Source organism: Fusarium solani, assembly GCF_023522795.1.
Source record: "Fusarium solani strain SB1 chromosome Unknown bctg00000010, whole genome shotgun sequence".
NCBI classification, from domain to species: Eukaryota; Fungi; Ascomycota; class Sordariomycetes; order Hypocreales; family Nectriaceae; genus Fusarium; species Fusarium solani.
In genome coordinates, this window is record NW_027072147.1 from 1459605 (window position 1) to 1477759 (window position 18155).

Genomic DNA, 18155 nt, shown 5'->3' on the forward strand with positions numbered 1-18155 from the left:
GAGCTCCTCTTTGGCAGAGAAAGGAGGGCAAGAGAAGAGGTTACCCCTTTTTTGACATGAGCAATTATTCAAGTTTTAGCGTCCTGTCCAAATTCGCCTCTGTAAATCCAGAAAAAATTATTGCAATGCTGTGACATTATAGTGTTCGCTCCATTTGTGCATCGTCGTTTCAAACGACATTTACAATTGACCCGAAAGCAAGGCCTCGGTGGCTGCGGTAGCATGTTAGTGAGAGATCAGAAAAGGTGAGGCACAATAGAAACTTACCAGAGTTGATGTAGGCTCTCTTTGCGTCCAGAGGGACGTTGAAGCGTCTCTCAAGCTCTTGCTTGATGCCCTTCTTAGTGACGGTCATCAGGTCGGCCGTCTTGAGAATGTCGCGGATCTCGGCGAGCAAAGCATCATCGCTGGGCATGCCAACCATCTCCTCAGGGGAGAAGAATTGTGATCCGCCAAACTGACTCATGCGGTTGCCGGGCATCTCAGAGTGAGCCAGAGACATGCGAGACATGTTCTGAGGAGCAAAGCCAACCGTGGAACCAGGGCGGCTGGGCTGGTAGCCGCCATACTCAGAGAAGGGACCCTGAGCCTTGGTGGCGTAGCTGTAACCAGAGACCTCGGATCGAACGTCATCACGAGCCGTCTGGGTCTCCCAAAGCTCGGCCTGGTACTCCTCCCACTTCTTGCGCGGGATGGACTTGGGGTCAAACTTGCCCTCGTCAGAGACGACAATCTTTTTGCCCTTCTCGCCTGCTATAACACGAGTGTTACCCCAGTTGAAGTCGTCCATGTGCCAGAAGGAATACAGAGGCAGGGCAAAGGAGAAGACGGGAATAGCCAAGATGTACATGATCATCCAACCAACCATCTCCCACTTGCGGCGCAGGATGAAGATGATAGCTTGCAGACCGTAAATGGCAGCGAGCAACAAGAAGGCCGTGACAGGAACAACATCGGGGTTAGCGGCCACCTGGTAGATCAGGTACACAATGTACATGACGATGACGGGCTGGACGATGGTGCTCAGAAGATCGACAAAGACGACAAAACGCATACTGAAACAGCAGAAACCGCAAAGCTGGGCAAGAGGGATAAGCTCGACCAGGTTGTGAACGGTAGAGTTGATCCAACGACGTCGCTGAGAAAGGAAGACAGCCCAAGAGTCGGGAGCAATAGTCCAGGCATGCGCGCTGTAGAGATACTTCGTCTTGTACTTGGAGTGATACTTGAGAAGCAGCGTCGTCAGGTAACGATCCTCACCAAGGTGAAGCAGGTTCTTCATGTGGAGGGTATCGACACGGATGGTGGAATAGTCCTCGACAATCTCCTTGCTGACGAAGAGGGGCTTGCCAGTCTCAGCAGCGCGGATTCGGTACATGGAGAAACAACCAGGCAAACAAGTGACGGAACCGAAGAGACTCTCAAAGGCCTTGGACAAGTTGTGAGAGATCCAGTACTCGTAAACCTGAATCATGGTGATGAAGGAGGATCTGGCGTTGGTAAGGGCTGTTTCACCACAGACGGCAATCAGACGAGTGTCGTCGATGAAGGAGGAAACCATGCGAGTGGCTGAGTCGGGGGCAACCATTGTATCAGCATCGATCTGGAACATGTACTCGTAAAAGGTCGGGTTGACACCAATGATGTTGCGGATTTGGTGGTACATTTCGAGCTCCATGGGGCTCATGGCGATGTTGTAGTGAACGCGGTTGAGGAAACGCATCATGACCATCTGCGAGTCTCGCTTACCACGGTTACCGGGACGAGAAACCTCGGAGGGCTTGCCGACCTTGACAATGACCATGAAGGGAACGATGTGGCCCTGGACCTCGTACAGACCTGAGTAGACCTTGCCCATGTTGTGCTGCTTTTGACCTTCACCCAGAGATTCGAAGCTGAGAGGCTCGGGGTCAACAGTCTCAGAGACGCCCAGAATGTCCAGCACGATGCGAGGAGTAGGTCGATCGTTGCCCTGGCCAATAATCATACCATCGCAAATAATGACGAGAAGTTTGCGCTTGTCATCGTACTTCATACGCGAGAGCGAATCCATGGCACGGCGGAGCGAGTCTTCATCCTCAGTGTAGGCAGGAATCATACACATGACGAACTTGTCGAGGTTCTCGGGCGCATTCTTGCCTCCGAATTGAAGAGCGGCAAGGAACTTGAAGACCAGGATGGAGGCAAGCAAGACAGATATAGCCAAGATGAAGTATGTGGCAAACTGACAACGAGTCGAGTTTCGCGTGTCAACATCTCCAATGTAGAAAAGGTTGTTCAGGCAGGTGAGCATACGGGCTTTGGTGAGCTCGTCCAGCCGGAGCTGATCCCAGTACTTGGTGAGATCACTACCAGCCTTGCTCTGAAACAATCCTTCAACCTTGGAGTCCATGAATCTGGTAGCACCGGGAATGTTTGGGGCGTCCTTGTTGTTCTTGCCCTTCATGCGCAGGCCACCGTTCAGATAGATGGTCATGTCGTACACACGGCCGTTGAGAATAGCGATGTACTGGCTCTGGGTGTCGGCGAGCTTCTTGACGTACTTGGCAGTGTAACCCATTCTACCCTTCATGTGGGTGTGCCTGAGCATGTACATTTGCTCAAAATACCAGTCAGGTCTGCTGTCGTTGGTGAACCATCGGAAGTCGTGATACTTGGAGTTAAGATCCACATCCCTCTGCAAGAGAAGCTGAGGCTGGCCAGTGATGTTGGTATCTCTGTTCTCGAGGAGAACTTCATGACGAATGGAGCCATCCTTGCCCTGGCACAGAGCGGAAACCTGGACAGGGAAGAGGGCGCTAATATCCTTGCCGGCATACTTGAGGAAGGTGTCTTCGGAGACCAGCTTGTTGGGGAAGTGGTTGATCTGGTAGGCGCCAATATCAAAAACGAAGCCACGGACAGCGGCATAGGCACCATCGCTACCCTTCTTGCCGTCGTACGAAGACAGCTCGGCGGTGCTGTAGACGTGTTGCTTCGGGCAAATGAGCATAGGGAATCCGACCATGACGAAACCGGCAATACCACACATCAGCCAGATGAGCATGTTGATAGCCAGCTTTTCTCGCCAGGCCATACGAACATCCTTTCGAGACATGCGTCCAACAAGCCTGATGAGGAAATCGGGAATAAACCAAGTGAGCACAAAGACCAGGGCGACCCATCGCTTTCGACTGGGCTTGTCTCTGTACTCTTCGACTTCCTCCAAAGACTTCTCGTTGCCTCGCTCAGCCATCTGCTCACGAGTGTCAAGGTTCTTGAACATGTCACCACCACCAAAGGCAGAGACACCAGCTTCAGAGCGGCTGTCATCAGTGAAGTAACCACCCTTGGCCTTCTCACCATACATGAGAGGCGTGTTGCCGCCAGAGACAAGGTGCTCCTTGGAGGCGCCGAAGGGCGTCGACTCGGCAGGAGTAAGACCATCACCAGCATCAGAGGATGGCAAACCACCGAAACGGCCTGACACGGAGACCATCTCGCCAAGCTGCGCAACCTCCATCCAGCATCGTTCACTCAAGAAGACACCAGTGGCACCAACCCTAACCTCATTATTGGGCCACTGCTTCTCCTCAATGACCATCTCGGCACGCTCGCGTTCACTGCCAACCAGGATGGTCTCAGCATCTGCCATGCCGAGAAACTCGCCGAAGGGCAGGAACAGACTGAAGTCAGCGGACCGGAGCCGCTGGCTGATTTCAGCGATACCAAAGGTTTGGACCTGGGTTCGAACGCACTTGCTGTCGAATTGATTGGCAATACGTCGATCGTTGGGCTTGAGACAGAAGATGAAGTAGGAATTGGTACCAGGATCGGTGACCGCCTTCTGCACATTCTCCAGGGAGGACAGGAACTGGCCTGAAGCTCCCTGCTCGATGGTCATCTTGATGTTCTTCCTTGACTCCCCAGCTTGGCTCTTCTGCTCTAAATCCTCCATAGCATCCTGCTGCTGGCGTCGGTAGGCAGTGTTGGGCCTGGCGGTTCGGTGTGTCTTTCGGGACATGACACTGGGTGCTCGCATGGGCTTGGAGCTGACACTAGCCTGCATAACAGCGGTGCGCTCGTTGGGGTGGGTGACGGTCTGCAGAGCCTCCTGGCCAAAAAGACGGGCGACAAACTCGCTCTTGGTGCCATTGATCATGTTCAGAAGATCGCCCGAAATGATCTCACCGTTCTCCTCAATCAAGCCCTTGACAGGGTAGTCAACTTCACCGGCAAAGTGCTTGACAGTAAAGCACGCCGAGGTGTTCTCGGTCATGAAGTTGCTACCAGGCAGCTTGGCAGTGGCAGCACCAACCTCGATGGCAGCGTTCTTGCCATCGAAGCGTCTTCGAAGAGATTCCAGAAACTGCATGTCGGATCGGTTTCGGCGGGTTTGATCATCCAGGATACTGAGAAGACCGTTACCGGGCTTCAGAATACCACGGACAGCATCAGAGTTATCGAAATAGCTGGTAGGTGCCACGCTGACTTCCTCTGACTCAAGCATATCAGCCTTACGGTCGAAGAAGTTCTGGAGAGTCATGTTGTAGATGCTCTCGGTGGCAGCGTTGTTGAGAAGCTGGTCAAGGGCGGATCCAGTGGCGGTTTGCTGGGAGAAACCAGGGAAGTCCACAATGGAAACAGTGTTAGCAATGGATTCCTCGGGAGCGCAGAGACGCTGGTTAATGGTCTCAAGGATCCAAGCAACGAGAAGAGAGTAGAGTGTGCGGGCAAGTTCACCAGCGTGAGCACGGGCGCCGTTAGGGTCAAGCATCACAGTAACTCGCTCCTTGTGAATCATCTTGGTCTTGTAGCCCAATGTGGTCTGAAGATCAGCAGCGCTCACACCCAGGAAGGCGGCGATGATGGAAAGAACATCCTTGTTCTTCACGGCGGTGACTGTGCTGCCACCCTCGTGAGAGAAGCCACCGCTGTCGTCTCCGGTGACGCTGGTCTGGCTGGTCGACTCGAACTCGAGCTGGCCGATATGGAGAATACTGGCGAGGATCTGGCAAATCTCGGCAATCTCAGCGCGAGGGAATTCGAGCTTTCGCAGAGCATTCTTGAAGACCTGGAAACCTTCGGCATCGTTGATGCCAACCTTGAGCTGAGTGGGATGGCCGAGATACTTCCATCGCTTCTGGGAGGTGCCAGTTGGGCCAGCAGAATCCTCCAGACCCAGGTGGGACTTTTCAGCGTCACTGGTACCAGCTAGCAGGTAGTACAGAACGTGGAAGTTTCGTTCGCCGGTGGGCACATCGGCAATACGACTACGCTCAAGTCGGTGGTCGAGCAGCTTACCACCGATGAGGATGGGGTTGGTTGTAGCCGAAGTGTCGTACTGAAGTTCGTAGAACAGACCTGACTTGGAAGCAGTGGGGGTCGTAGCCGTCTTGGTAGTCGTGAGAGTATCGAAAACGTAGGCGGCGAGCGAGAGCTTGGTGGACAGTGGTGTTGATGACTTGTTCAGGAGAGCTGTGAGCAGATGGGCTCGAACAGTCGACTTGCCAGAACCAGATTCACCCCTGGCATTGTTAGTGTCCACACATTACATGTTCGATTCTATATCAAGAGATATCACATACAGAAAGACAAGGGCCTGGTTCTCGGATCGGTGACCTAATCGAAGGTATGCGCGGTCGGCCAAATCCTCAGCGCCGGCCATGGCGCTTCCCTCCTTGCCGCCATCGGGGCCCTTGGTCGAGGAAGTGTAGGTGTTGAGAGAGATGAGAGCGTGAGAAGAGAGCTGGGCGGTTGGAAGAGAAACATGGAAACGACTGGCGAGATGGGCAGTGAGATGCGTGTCGGATTGGAGATGCGCAGGGAGCGAAGGCAGCGAGGGTTGGGTGTGAGGTCCCCCTCCGCTGCCCAGGTGTGGCAGGCTCATGGCCATGATGCACAAGAAGCCAAAATTTGGCTATCTCGAAGAAGTAGCTGGCTCGGTAAGGGTTCGTTCAATGGTCGATGGAGATGACTTGATGGGCTCGGGGATCGGGGATGGGAAATCGACCGTCTTCGAGTCGTGGTACAATCTGTTGTTGGGAATGGCGTCGGCCACGTTACCGGGTCAAATGAGAACGGTCAACGGGCACTCTGAGCGAGAGTAAGGGTGCGGGTAGACAAAACGAGCGTCAGAAACAACAAGAAAAGGATTAAAGGGAGGAAAAAGGCGATCAGAAGCCTTCACCAGGTCGTGAGGTTGTCGGCACTACTAACTGTTCACAACACCAATAAAAACAGCCTGGGAAAAGGGATTGTTTTCTTGGGACAGGCAGACCACATGCCATCCTGCCTCCGCTGGATACGGGGAGGAGGGTACGTACACCGTGGGAGGTGCCAGTTTTTTCCGTACGGCTGACCGCAGGGGCCAACTCCGCAGGAACCTCATGGGCGCAGCAAGCCCCCCTTTGCACTTTGGCCTTCATTGCTATGTTTGTCCCACGACCACGGCATAAAACGGACGCCATACGAGCTTTTTCCCTGCCCATAGCCACACGGCAGGCCCGGCAGCGTATTCCCCTGGATCTGCCCTCTTCTTTCTTCTTCCTCTGCCTTGCCCCGATCTCGAGTCTGTCAGAGCCTGGATCTTGCTACAGCACCAAGCGGAGACTGGCTCTTCGTTGGACGAACAGGAGAGCCTCATCTAGATGACGGAGTTCCAAAGTTTAACGGTCATATCATCCAAGACTACGGAAAATTAGAGATTTCTGAAACTGCGCTTTGGGGACTAATCGAATCTGCAATCATAATGAGATCAACGCACTGTACGCGAGATGGCCGTGTGGCAGATTTGCAGCCAAGCGACAAAGGCGTGGTGGCTCCCCTCTAATAATGGATGTCTCTCTTTCTCGGTCTCACTTGGCTTTGATCCCGCGCCACAAACGGTCTATCGCCAAAGGATCAAATGTCTAGGAAGCATTCCTCATGGCGCGTCTAGTCAGCCATCGTCTCCCGTCAGACAGACACACTCATCCGCCAGGCCGCGGAGGAGCAGACCGCAAGAGAGAGGCGGTACTTTGCCTCTCGTGATGGCTGCATCATCAGGGGACTCTGGCTGACGGGCGACTTGTCATGGATCCATCATGGTTGGTACGAACCCAGGCCCTAAAAAGAAAAGTGCCCCTGGTCTGTCTGTTCTGGCCCAGCAACCAACCGGCCGTTCCCCAAACGGCACCCACCGGATGCTGTCCCGCATGGTCAGGGACAACGCGGCGGGTCATGCAAAAGGCTTGTTTACTGTTTATGCTCCGTACCGTGTCGGGACGGACTCTGGGACACGGCTCTTTCCAACGAGGCCCTCGACTGTGAGGCTTGAGACTTGGCGTCTGATTTTCCGCAATTCTTAACCAACCGAGGGCTCGCAAGTCCGCTACCTCTTCCATCATGGCCAGTGAGCTGGGGAAAAGCCCTAGACATGGCGTTCCGAGTTCCACAGCTCGATGTGTGATGTGATACGGGTGAATTCGAGATGGGTGATTCGAGACAACATGAAGGGATTGAGACAGGATGACAGGCTGATCGGGTTCCTGGGTGAGACAGCAGCGGGTCGACTGCCTTTCCATCCCAACTATGGGTTCCTCCACGACTCTGATGAGCAGGATCCAAGACGTGGCGGACGGCACTCAAGGGAAGGGAATAACCCAAGATCAAAGGGGTTGAAAAACTGCTTCGGCCAGTGCGGACATATGGACGATATGGCAATCTCTTCTGTATTTTCCAGGGGATTGCATTGCTCCACTGCGGACAACTCAAAGCCCGCTTTACCCCGTCACAGCTGGACATGATCAAGCCAGGGCCTGGCCTGTCAGCACATCCTCGTCTCGCTAGGATCAGCGCTGGCCTTAATGATCGATCCTCCCTGATCAAGCTTCTGGAATGCGAGGACGGAGATGCTAGCCTGGGCCAAAGCCGTTCCCTGCTGCTGTTATTTTGGGAGCCAGAGTGTGAACGATGACGGAAGACGGTCCATCAAGCCCATATTCTAGCTCCATGAAATGCCATCTGGGCTGCCCTTCATCCCTTGGGCTCTCCGATTCCCCCACGATGGAGCAAATCTAGACTATGAGACGCGTGCATGTGTGGGAGAGACGTGTTGTGTGTGGAAATGTCCGAGACACCCATTCACTGATCTGCGAGACGTGATGAGGCCATGGGACTGGGGGAATTCTTGCGCTGGCCCCCCTTGGCCCTTGCCCCAGCCCGTCCATCATTACACTCACTCAGCGTCACTGGCCAGCGGACTGGCGGCTGAAGAGATGGCTACGGTGGTCTTCTAGGCGTGGCTTGGCTGAAATGGGTTCAGCTCAGACGTCCAACTGGAAGCGCCATGGGCGCCCGTCTCCGAACGGCCGCGTCAAGTATAAGCGAGAGAAGCAAAAGAAATTTTCATTTATCAGCAGTGGCATAGGGTAGGGTTAACTTGACTTGCAACAAGGCTCTGTGTTGATCAGTGACGGAAGACCTCCTGAATTGACGCACGTATAAAGACAAGATCTTCGCGCAGTCGATCCATCGATCATCTGTGACTCTGTCCAGATTCAGGTGTCGTGGTTGTGAGAATCATGCTGTTCCTCTTGCTCGTGCAACAACACCCTGCAGCCTGTAGAGGGCTGAGTGGAAAAATGCAACGGTACACAACATGTCAGGTCTTAGAATAGGACCACGTATCCACGCATTCAAAATGCTGGTCTGGATCCCGCCCATTAAGCACATGTCGACGCATAGAGGATGGCATATGTCAGCAAAAAGCACCACCAGATAAAAATGTTGTGAGGTGACAAAGATGGATCACGGTCAAAGATCACACACACGACCTCGATGACAGCACAGCCTCCGCTCCCTCGCGGCTAACGGGCACGTAACGTCGTAGTGAACCATGATACGAACCTTACATCAACTTCGAAACCGGCATTTGTGCATTGCATCGCAAGAAAGTCGGGGCTTGGACGCGTACCTCAACGCAGAGCACTTTGCCTTCAGGCTCGTATTTGGCCATCACAGGCCCACCACCACAACCAGCGAATCCAATCCAGTCCCGCCCTTAGTAAACACTCAAGGTTTCCGTCCCTCGGGTCGAGAGCCCCTTGCCCCTACAGGCGATGGCTCACCCGCCTTGTTCCAAGTTTAGACATGAACGCTACAGTGTGGGTGTGGTGGCTCGCAGCCCAAAGCAGCATCCTGTGGCCCCCGGAAGCCCTCTGATGGCCACCTAGCTCGTCCCGCAGAGCTGACCGTCCCGTCCAGTCGAATCGGGCCATCCGCCAGCCGCCCCGCAGTAACCCCCTAGAGCCCGCCTGAAGCGCCACGTCCCCGGTGCTAAAACCATCACGGATGGGCCGTTGGCCCTGAATTTCTGCGCACATGGCCCGCCCGGTCGGCCGTACACAGTGCGCCCTGTCAGCCGCCAGTGTCAGCGTATCCATTCTCGGCCTCGCCCTGCTGCTGGGGCACGCTACCACCACGCTACCTACGCCTGCTACCTCTTCCTCGCCAGACCAAGACCCCGTCGCTTCTTCAACTTCTTGGAAAGCGTTCGTCTTGAGCGTTGTTCTGCATTTTTTCCATTGCTTTCACTACAGCTTCATTGACCAGCCTCACTCGCTCTGGCTGAGTCCACTCAATCGTTAATATCGTCATTCCCGGATCTTCCCCTCAACTTCGCAGCCACTAAGGCCGTGATACTTGCTCGACTTGGAAAAGGAGGGCCGCGTTGCCCAGCGACCAAACCTTCCTCTCACGACTTTGCCGACTTCGTTACAGCCGCTCAGCCGCATCGCCTGCAGCCGACCGTTGTCCCGTCCGTTCGCTATTCTCCCGTTACCGTCTGTCGTTTTCATTGTTCCCTTGGAAACCCTTCTACACCAAGTCTCCCTCGTCTCACTGAGCATCGGTGCCTCGATCCGAAAACCGTTCTTGTCCAACATAATCATCGCGACGTGCCGCTTCCTGTGATCGTCCCGTGAGGACATCACTGTCATCAACCATGGCGAACCGAATGTCCATGTACTCGATGGCATCAGAGGCCCTGGGTGGTGCTCAACCTACCCAGGTGTCCACCACAACTCTCCTGAATGCCATCCACAATATCTACCTGTCCTCTCAGCCTCATCAACTCGATGCCAGCACCAGCTTGGTTGTTAACACCTGGCTCACTGCTGCTCAAGTTGGTCCTACTGTTGATGCTTCCCTCGCTGCTCGTGCTTGGGAGCACGCCCGACGACGAGCCGAAGATGGTTGTGTGATTCTGGGGTACGTTGAACATGTCGGCTTGGCTTTTCGTTCGCTTGACTAACATCTTGTAGTTCGCTTCACCCATCAACACCCTCTCTCCTCGTGCCATTCCTCAACACATTTCCCTTCGCGATTCCCTCGTCTGTTCACAAGTCGCTGGAAGCTGTCCGGCCGTTCCTTCGATGCGTGACGCCCAACAACCCCTCGGCCGCAAGGCAGATCGCCCTCGGTGTCACCCTCACGCTCAACCTCACAGGAAATGTTACCGGTGCCACACTAGCACTTTCCCAGGGCGGCATCGACACCAAGAAGGGTCTGCTGAACATTCCTGCCGAGGCTGGCTACCGAGCCTTCGATGTGTTCTACTACCTCCTCACCTCAGCTTCCACTCCTGCGGAGCGAGAGTTCCTTGGACTCAAGTCGGCGTCCGCATACGCCCTGCTGGCTCGATCTGGCACCTATGATCCGCCATCCTACCTTCTGACTGCTGATGACGCTGCTTCCGCGGATGATTTCCGTCAGGCTCTTAAGGAGATTGGTATTAAGGGATCAGCCCACCGTAACTTCATTTCCACGCTCGCCGGCCTCCTTAAGCTCGGCAACACTCTCGACTACGCTGCCGATTCGGATGATTTGGAGGAGATTTGCGAAGATGTCAGCGGACTGCTTGGAATGGAGCCTGAGGTTCTCCTGCATCAGCTCAGCACCGAGGACAGGCAAACTTTGGTCGGCGGCCTTTACGAGGCTCTCGTTGACTGGGTTATTTCCAAGGCCAACAGCGCTATTTCAGCTCAGATGCTCCGTATCCGAGACGGCGACGAGTCCGTTGACGGCCGCGGTGTTCGCACCCCTAACTCCAACGAGGATACCGGCGACACAGTTTCCATCTCTGTTATTGAGGTGCCTGATCCTGCTCTCGGTAAGGCGTTGGCCATGCGTACCATCTTTGATGATACTCTCGGAATCAATGCCGAGATGATCGAAGATGGCGTTGAGGTTCACTCCGCAGGATCCTCCGTCGTTCGAGAGATGCAGCAGGCTGTCGCCGAGGTCGCACCTGATTTGGGTATCATGACCGGTCCCCAGGGCCGTGACCGACAGCATGAGCTTGAGAAGCGGGAAGTGATCCTGGAGAAGGTTGCTTATGCTTCAGAAGATGACGGTTTCTTGAAGAAGCTGCTCTTCCCCATCCCAGGTGAAGGTATCAACCTGGGCCGGGCTGGACGTTTCGATCTGCCCGCCGTGCTGAGCTCTAGCCGTGCTTGGTACCACCTTTCACTCCACCCCACTGATGACTCCCCGGCCAACCTGGCTGCTCTGCCCGCCATCACATCCGCCTGGTCAGCTGGCACAGTTTCACGACAGCTCCGTTCTTGGAGACTTCCAGAGTGGGCCAACCGTCGCAACCGCAGCCTCGACTACACAGCCGACTTTGATGTCGACGAGTTTGTCCAGCGTTATGGTGCTCTGGGATGCAAGGATGGCAAGGACGGCATCGAGACGTGGATGATGGAGCGGGGATGGAGCAATGGCGAAATCTTCATCGGAAAGGAGCGCGTTTGGGTCCGTGAAGGCCCGTGGTGGGAGGCTGAGAGCATGCTCGATATCAAGCCCGCACACAGTCTGCAGAGCATCGGCCAGAACCCGTTCAACACCGGCTTCGATACCGGCTACTCCAACAACGGCAGCGGATTCTTCCCTGCCCCTGCCATGGACAACAGCATCAATGGTAGCAACGACCATCTTGTGCACAACCGCAACTTCAGCCAGGGCAACATGAGCCAGGTCACCGTTGGTCAGAACCCTCATCTGAACCCGAACCTGGCCCCCAACCCCAACCTCAACCTGAATCCCAACTCTGCACCTTCCATTGCCCCATCACGGAACATCAGCGCCGGTGACTACGGTCTCGGTACCAAGGGTGACACCTACAAGGGCCAGGTCTATTACAACGAAGACGGCGAGTTCACGGGCATGTTGGACCCTGAACTGGCCAAGGATAAGAAGATTGAGACCAAGGAGCTGCCCTTTGGTCGACGTGCTTGGGTCACATTTGTCTGGGCCCTCACTTTCTGGATTCCTTCCCCGCTTCTCAAGTACATCGGTCGTATGAGGCGACCTGATGTCCGGATGGCTTGGCGTGAGAAGCTTGTCCTGTGTTTCCTGATTGCAATTCTCAACGGTATGATCGTTTTCTGGATCATTGGCTTTGGTATACTTCTGTGTCCGAACAACGACAAGGCGTGGACCGCCAAGGAACTTGGCAACCACAGTGGCAAGAAGGACTTTTGGGTTGCTGTTCATGGCAAGGTTTACGACATTAGTGACTTTTGGCGCCAGCAGCACAGTGACACGGACATTGATACCACGGAGACCAACATGATGCCACTTGCCGGACTGGTGATGGATGGCTACTTCCCACAACCCCTGAACATCGCTTGCCAGGGACTGGGAATCACCAAGACCCTCAAGCTCCTCTCCAACGAGACCATCGACGACCGCACTGCTATCCACACCTCAGGATACTTCCAACCCGATCCCACCAGCAAGCTTCATGATGAAAAATGGTACTGGAACACCTTCGAGCCCAGCATCAAGGAATACTACCACGGCCAGCTTGTCTGGAAGGAGAAGCAGATCAAGAATGAGGGCGAAAACAACCAGAAGCCATGGGCCAAGTACGGCAACGAGCTCTACGATCTTACGGATTACTTCCATACCCTCGACTTGATGGACGACAACTCCCTGTATACCTTCCTGAACAAGGATGTGTCTGACCTCTGGAAGAACAACCCTGGCAAGAACATCAAGGCTGACCTGGACGCTCTGATTGAAAACTCGACTGGCAACAAGACTGAGCACGCCAACATCGTCAACAGCTGGGCCTGCATCAAGAACATTGGCTACAAGGGTGTGACCGATTTCCGTGACACACCCAGGTGCCAAGTCAACAACTACCTGCTTTTGGCCTTTGCCGCCATCATCTGTTCCGTGATCGCCGTCAAGTTCATCTCAGCCCTTCAGTTCGGCTCTAAGCGACGTCCCTCCCCTCAGGACAAATTCGTTATCTGCCAGGTCCCTGCCTATACCGAAGGTGAAGACTCACTTCGAAAGGCTCTCGACTCGTTGACTGCCCTTCAGTATGACAACAAACGCAAGCTCATCTGTGTCATCTGTGATGGTGTCATTGTCGGTCAGGGTAACGACCGTCCCACCCCCAAGATCGTCCTGGACATCCTCGGTGTTGACCCAAAGGTCGACCCTCCTGCGCTTCCCTTCAAGTCGGTCGGTACCGCTAGCGAACAGCTCAACTACGGCAAGGTCTACTCGGGTCTGTACGAGTATGAGGGCAATGTTGTCCCTTATCTGGTCGTCGTCAAGGTTGGCAAGGAGTCTGAACAGTCCAAGGCCAAGCCTGGCAACCGTGGCAAGCGTGATTCTCAGATTCTTCTCATGAGCTTCCTCAACCGCGTCCATCACCGCGCTCCTATGTCTCCCCTTGAGCTTGAGATGTTTCACCAGATCAACAACATCATCGGCGTGGATCCTGAACTGTACGAGTATCTTCTGATGGTTGATGCCGATACCTGCGTCAGTGAGGACTCCCTCAACCGTCTCGTCTCCGCCTGTGCCCACAACGCCAAGATTGCCGGTATTTGTGGTGAGACCAGTCTCGAAAACGATGAGAAGACGTGGTGGACCATGATCCAGGTTTACGAATACTACATCTCCCATCACCTTGCCAAGGCCTTCGAGTCTCTCTTTGGCAGCGTTACTTGTTTGCCCGGATGGTATGTCAATTATGTCCCCGATTCCAATGTTCCATTCACTAACCCATCTCCAGTTTCACCATGTATCGACTCAGGACTGCGGACAAGGGCAAGCCTTTGATCATCTCTGACGCTATCATCAAGGACTACAGTGTTTGCGACGTGGATACCCTTCACAAGAAGAACCTTCTGGCTCTTGGTGAGGATCGTTATCTTACGACCCTGATGACCAAGCACTTCCCCACCATGGCCTACAAGTTCATTCCTGATGCCCAGTGCATGACTGCAGCCCCCGAGTCTTGGAGCGTTCTGTTGTCCCAGCGTCGACGATGGATCAACTCGACCATCCACAACCTCATCGAGCTGATCCAGCTTAAGGAGCTCTGTGGTTTCTGTTGCTTCAGCATGCGTTTCGTCGTCGTCGTCGATCTGTTCGGTACCATCACTCTTCCCTCCATGTGCGCCTACATCGGCTACCTCATCTACACGCTTGCGACCAAGACGGGTCCAATTCCGTACATCTCGCTCGCCATGATTGCGGCTGTGTATGGTCTTCAGGCCCTCATCTTCATCCTCAAGAGACAGTGGCAGCACATCGGATGGATGATCATCTACTTGCTCGCTTTCCCCGTCTTCTCTCTCATTCTCCCCATCTACTCCTTCTGGAACCAGGATAACTTCTCGTGGGGTAACACCCGTATCGTCATCGGAGAGAAGGGTAACAAGCAGGTTGTTGCTGTCGACGAAGAAGGTTTCGACCCTCGCTCCATTCCTCTGCAGCGATGGGACGACTACGCCCTTGCCAACAACCTTCCCGGCCGTCGTGGCGGCTACCAGGAGAAGAATGACTACTCTTTCGGAGATCAGTATGAGATGGATGAGATCAAGTCTGTCTACTCTGCTGGACCCCAGGGCTCTGTCCTGACTGGCATGCCTGGTGGTAACCCTTACCAGCCTCCTCAGTCCCCTGCCTTCGGCCACGGCCGGACATCAACCATGGGTTACCAGGACTCCCCCATGCAGAACCGCCAGTCCATGATGTCCATGGGCACGGGCATCCATGACACGCGCAGCCAGTCGCCGTACCAAGACTTCCCCGGACAGCGACCCAGCGTGAACAACCTCCGAGGCCAGGCTAACCTCTCGCCTGCCATGGGTGGTCACAGCCGCTCGGGCACTGCTCTCGGCTTCAACCGTGGTACTCCTTCTCCCATGCCTGACGCCATGCGATCACAGTCGTCGTTCGACTTCCAGCAAGGCCATTCTGGACCCAACGACATGGCCATTGTTGAGTCGATTCGCTCTGTCCTGGCCGAGGTCGACCTCGACACGGTGACCAAGAAGCAGGTCAGGGCCCTCGTGGAACAGCGTCTCCAGACAGAGCTGGTTGGCGAGCGCCGCACATTCATGGATCGCCAGATCGATCACGAGTTGGAGAACATGTGATTTGAATGACTTGACTTGAATCGGAAAGAAAGGAATTTTGGAAAGATGTCTTTTTTTTTATTTACTTGTTCTAATACTGGCACATACATACCTTTGGCTGGGTGTCTATACAGCGCCTCGCAGCAAGCGCTTCTACTCATTTCTTGAATAGAGTTGCTGGCGACAAATCGGTGGCAGGGGGAAAGAAAGAGATAGGAAAGGGCTTTTTGGGTGTTTTTCCAAAAATGAAAGTGAGAAGAAGAATCTCTCGGCGGCGTTATATCGTGTTCTCTTTTTTTATCTACCTTGGGCAGAACGGGAGTCATTCCTTGGAAAGAAGTCTTTATACTTTGCAACTTTTCTTGTAAACATCCATGATCCGTCCCAGTCTCTTTTTTCTTAATGGCATCAACGGCAGGACTTGGGCTGGCTGGGACTCGGAAGAGAATGCCCTCGCTTCAATATTCTTAATGCTATCTATTCTGCTTAACATTGTTTCCTACTTGTCATTATCGGTGTTGTTAGTGCGTGGTCTTGCTTTGGTGAGTGGATGATGATATCAGTCAAGCGAACACACTCCTTATAGACAGTATCGATTACCTGTCAACTATCTAGATATTCCTAGTCTTGTTGTTCATTCGCTGTTTGGTTATCCTATTGATCTTGTCATACGCTCTTTAATTTAATCCTCTCATTACCTCGCTGTCTCGTAACATATAGACACAGTCATTGCTGTCTCCATAGATCATCCAATGCCATCTCATAGCCTGACTTCCTCGTTCGGTCCACAGTCGGGTCCTGTGAGCCCACAGTTATAGAAGCTCCTTCAAGCCAACGTGTGGTCTCCTATTTGCCATCCAGGTTTCCTACACCTTTGAGTCGAAGGTACACGTCGGTGCCCCAGCCATATAGACTCTGCACCGCGATGCCACCACCAAAGTACTCTGCGTAGGCCCTGCTCAAGGGCAACCCATAGCCTAGGCCTGCAATGGAGCTTCCGCCTGTGCTGGCGGCCGAGATGGCACTCAGCCCGTCGTTACCGCTGCTGGAGCCTGGGACGTTGTCTGGGTCGTCGGTGAAGGTGGTGAAGGAGTAGGACCAGATGCTAGGCGCCACGTCTGGTGGGATGCCGCCACCACGATCGCGGATACGGATCGTCACGCCGGGTGCGTTGTCATCGAGAGGCGCTATAGCTCCACTGCGGAAAGCACTGCGATCATCGTCCTCCGAAGGACGGAGGACAACAGGAGCGGGCTCCTTGGCCGGAAGGCTTGACGACGCTGGTGGGGGGTTCTGGTGGTTCGCGGGTTCAGGGGCAATAGTGACGATTACAGGCTCCTTGGATTTGCTCTCGACGGTGGCGCGGAAGGCGTTCTTGAGGAGCTCGGTGACGATGTACTCAAGATGCATAGGGACAAAGGCGAATGTGGTGTCTGGCTCGCCGTCTATATACAACAGAGGCCGGACGCCATATCGAAGCTCGCAAATGTCGGCGACGAAGCCCGCGCATGACTCGACGATTTGAGCAGGCCGAAGAGCGGTATCAATAACGCCAATGTAGGACGGATGCTCAGGGCAGGGCGTGGGGCTGGCCGATGGGTTGAAATGCGACTGCGAGCTGAAGTGCAGGGCGATGTGCTGCTCGGCGATGAGACGAGTGCCAATTCGAGCGCGTAGATGATGCTCGAGGAACCGAGTCACTTCTTCGGGAGATATATAACGACGGCACTCGAGGAAGCCCTTTGCTAGGATGGGGATGGTATCTGTATGCGTTGCCACGAGCTCGGCAAGGACGTTTGTGAAGCGGACCTCATCCTCGGTTGTCGATATGGGATGACCCTCGCGTGTGGCATGCCAGTAGGGGAGTAGGATGGATAGTGAATGGACGTAGTTGTTGTAGATGCGCGAGATGTTTGGGTTCGCGACGACGATGTATGGGAGGTTGCGGAGAGCCTGGATGCGGTGGGCGAGGCGCACGGGGAGGAGGGAGAGGGCGAAGTTTGCAGACGATAGAAGGGAATCGGCAGCGAGGGGGAGGACGTCCATGTCTAAGATATGTCAGTATTGAAATCATAGTGGTAGATATGAGCCTCGAGGCCACACATACCTCACAAGATCAGCAAGGCTAAGCGGATGTTGATGCTGCCGAGCCAAGGTCGCAATCTCGTCATCCGAAACCTGCTGTGTATGGATGCATCTCCGCGTCGGCAGCTTCGCAAGGCCAGCGCCTCGCTGCAGGTGTCTATATGCCCTCCATTGGGACAGATGCTGCCGTTGCCAAGGGCCGTGAGCTGCTGCTGGGGACCGGGACCAGGATTGAAGCCTCTGAGCGACGCGACGGGTCATTGACCTGGCGTGGGATGCTGCATTCATCGCGGCATTCTGGGCGGGGATGTAGCCCTCTTTATGCACTCGTGTGTATAATATGATTGAACTCAATGTGTGTGTATGTGTGAATGTGTCAAATGTCGATCGGTAGTTGGGACTGGGATGAATGACTCTTGTCGTCGCTCTTTCCGGGGAAGGTGCGGAGCGTTAGCGCGCTTGCGGCCGGCTTATCGACGGGACCGGGATGCTGCGGGGGTTATTCTAGGCTATCCAAGGGCCGCGGGGCCGCGACAATACGTCACCTACCGGCCCGGTCCCCCACTTCCGCCGAGGGGCATCGCCATGCCGAGATATCAAGGTGCTTGATAGCATCTGTCGCGAGGGTATATGGTTAGGAGTAGTAGTAGCTTGGGTTTGACT

The 18155-nt window shown here is 54.4% G+C and overlaps 3 protein-coding genes across 3 annotated transcripts; 1 reads left to right on the forward strand and 2 right to left on the reverse strand.

Moving 5' to 3' along the window:
• Nucleotides 1–180: 180 nt before the first annotated feature.
• On the reverse strand, nt 181–5875 carry MRS44_014547 (uncharacterized protein; the record flags this gene model as incomplete). Its single annotated transcript, XM_046274161.1, has 3 exons — nt 181–212; nt 268–5507; nt 5568–5875. The coding sequence occupies 3 exons, from the start codon at nt 5873–5875 to the stop codon at nt 181–183; spliced, it is 5580 nt and encodes a 1859-aa protein (XP_046127326.1).
• A 4089-nt stretch (nt 5876–9964) lies between these two features.
• On the forward strand, nt 9965–15428 carry MRS44_014548 (uncharacterized protein; the record flags this gene model as incomplete). Its single annotated transcript, XM_065618454.1, has 3 exons — nt 9965–10230; nt 10284–14003; nt 14057–15428. The coding sequence occupies 3 exons, from the start codon at nt 9965–9967 to the stop codon at nt 15426–15428; spliced, it is 5358 nt and encodes a 1785-aa protein (XP_065474526.1).
• An 825-nt stretch (nt 15429–16253) lies between these two features.
• MRS44_014549 (uncharacterized protein) lies at nt 16254–17453 on the reverse strand (the record flags this gene model as incomplete). The annotated part of the gene is made up of 1 exon (XM_065618455.1): nt 16254–17453. One exon carries the CDS (start codon nt 17451–17453, stop codon nt 16254–16256), a length of 1200 nt encoding a protein of 399 aa, XP_065474527.1.
• Nucleotides 17454–18155: the final 702 nt, after the last annotated feature.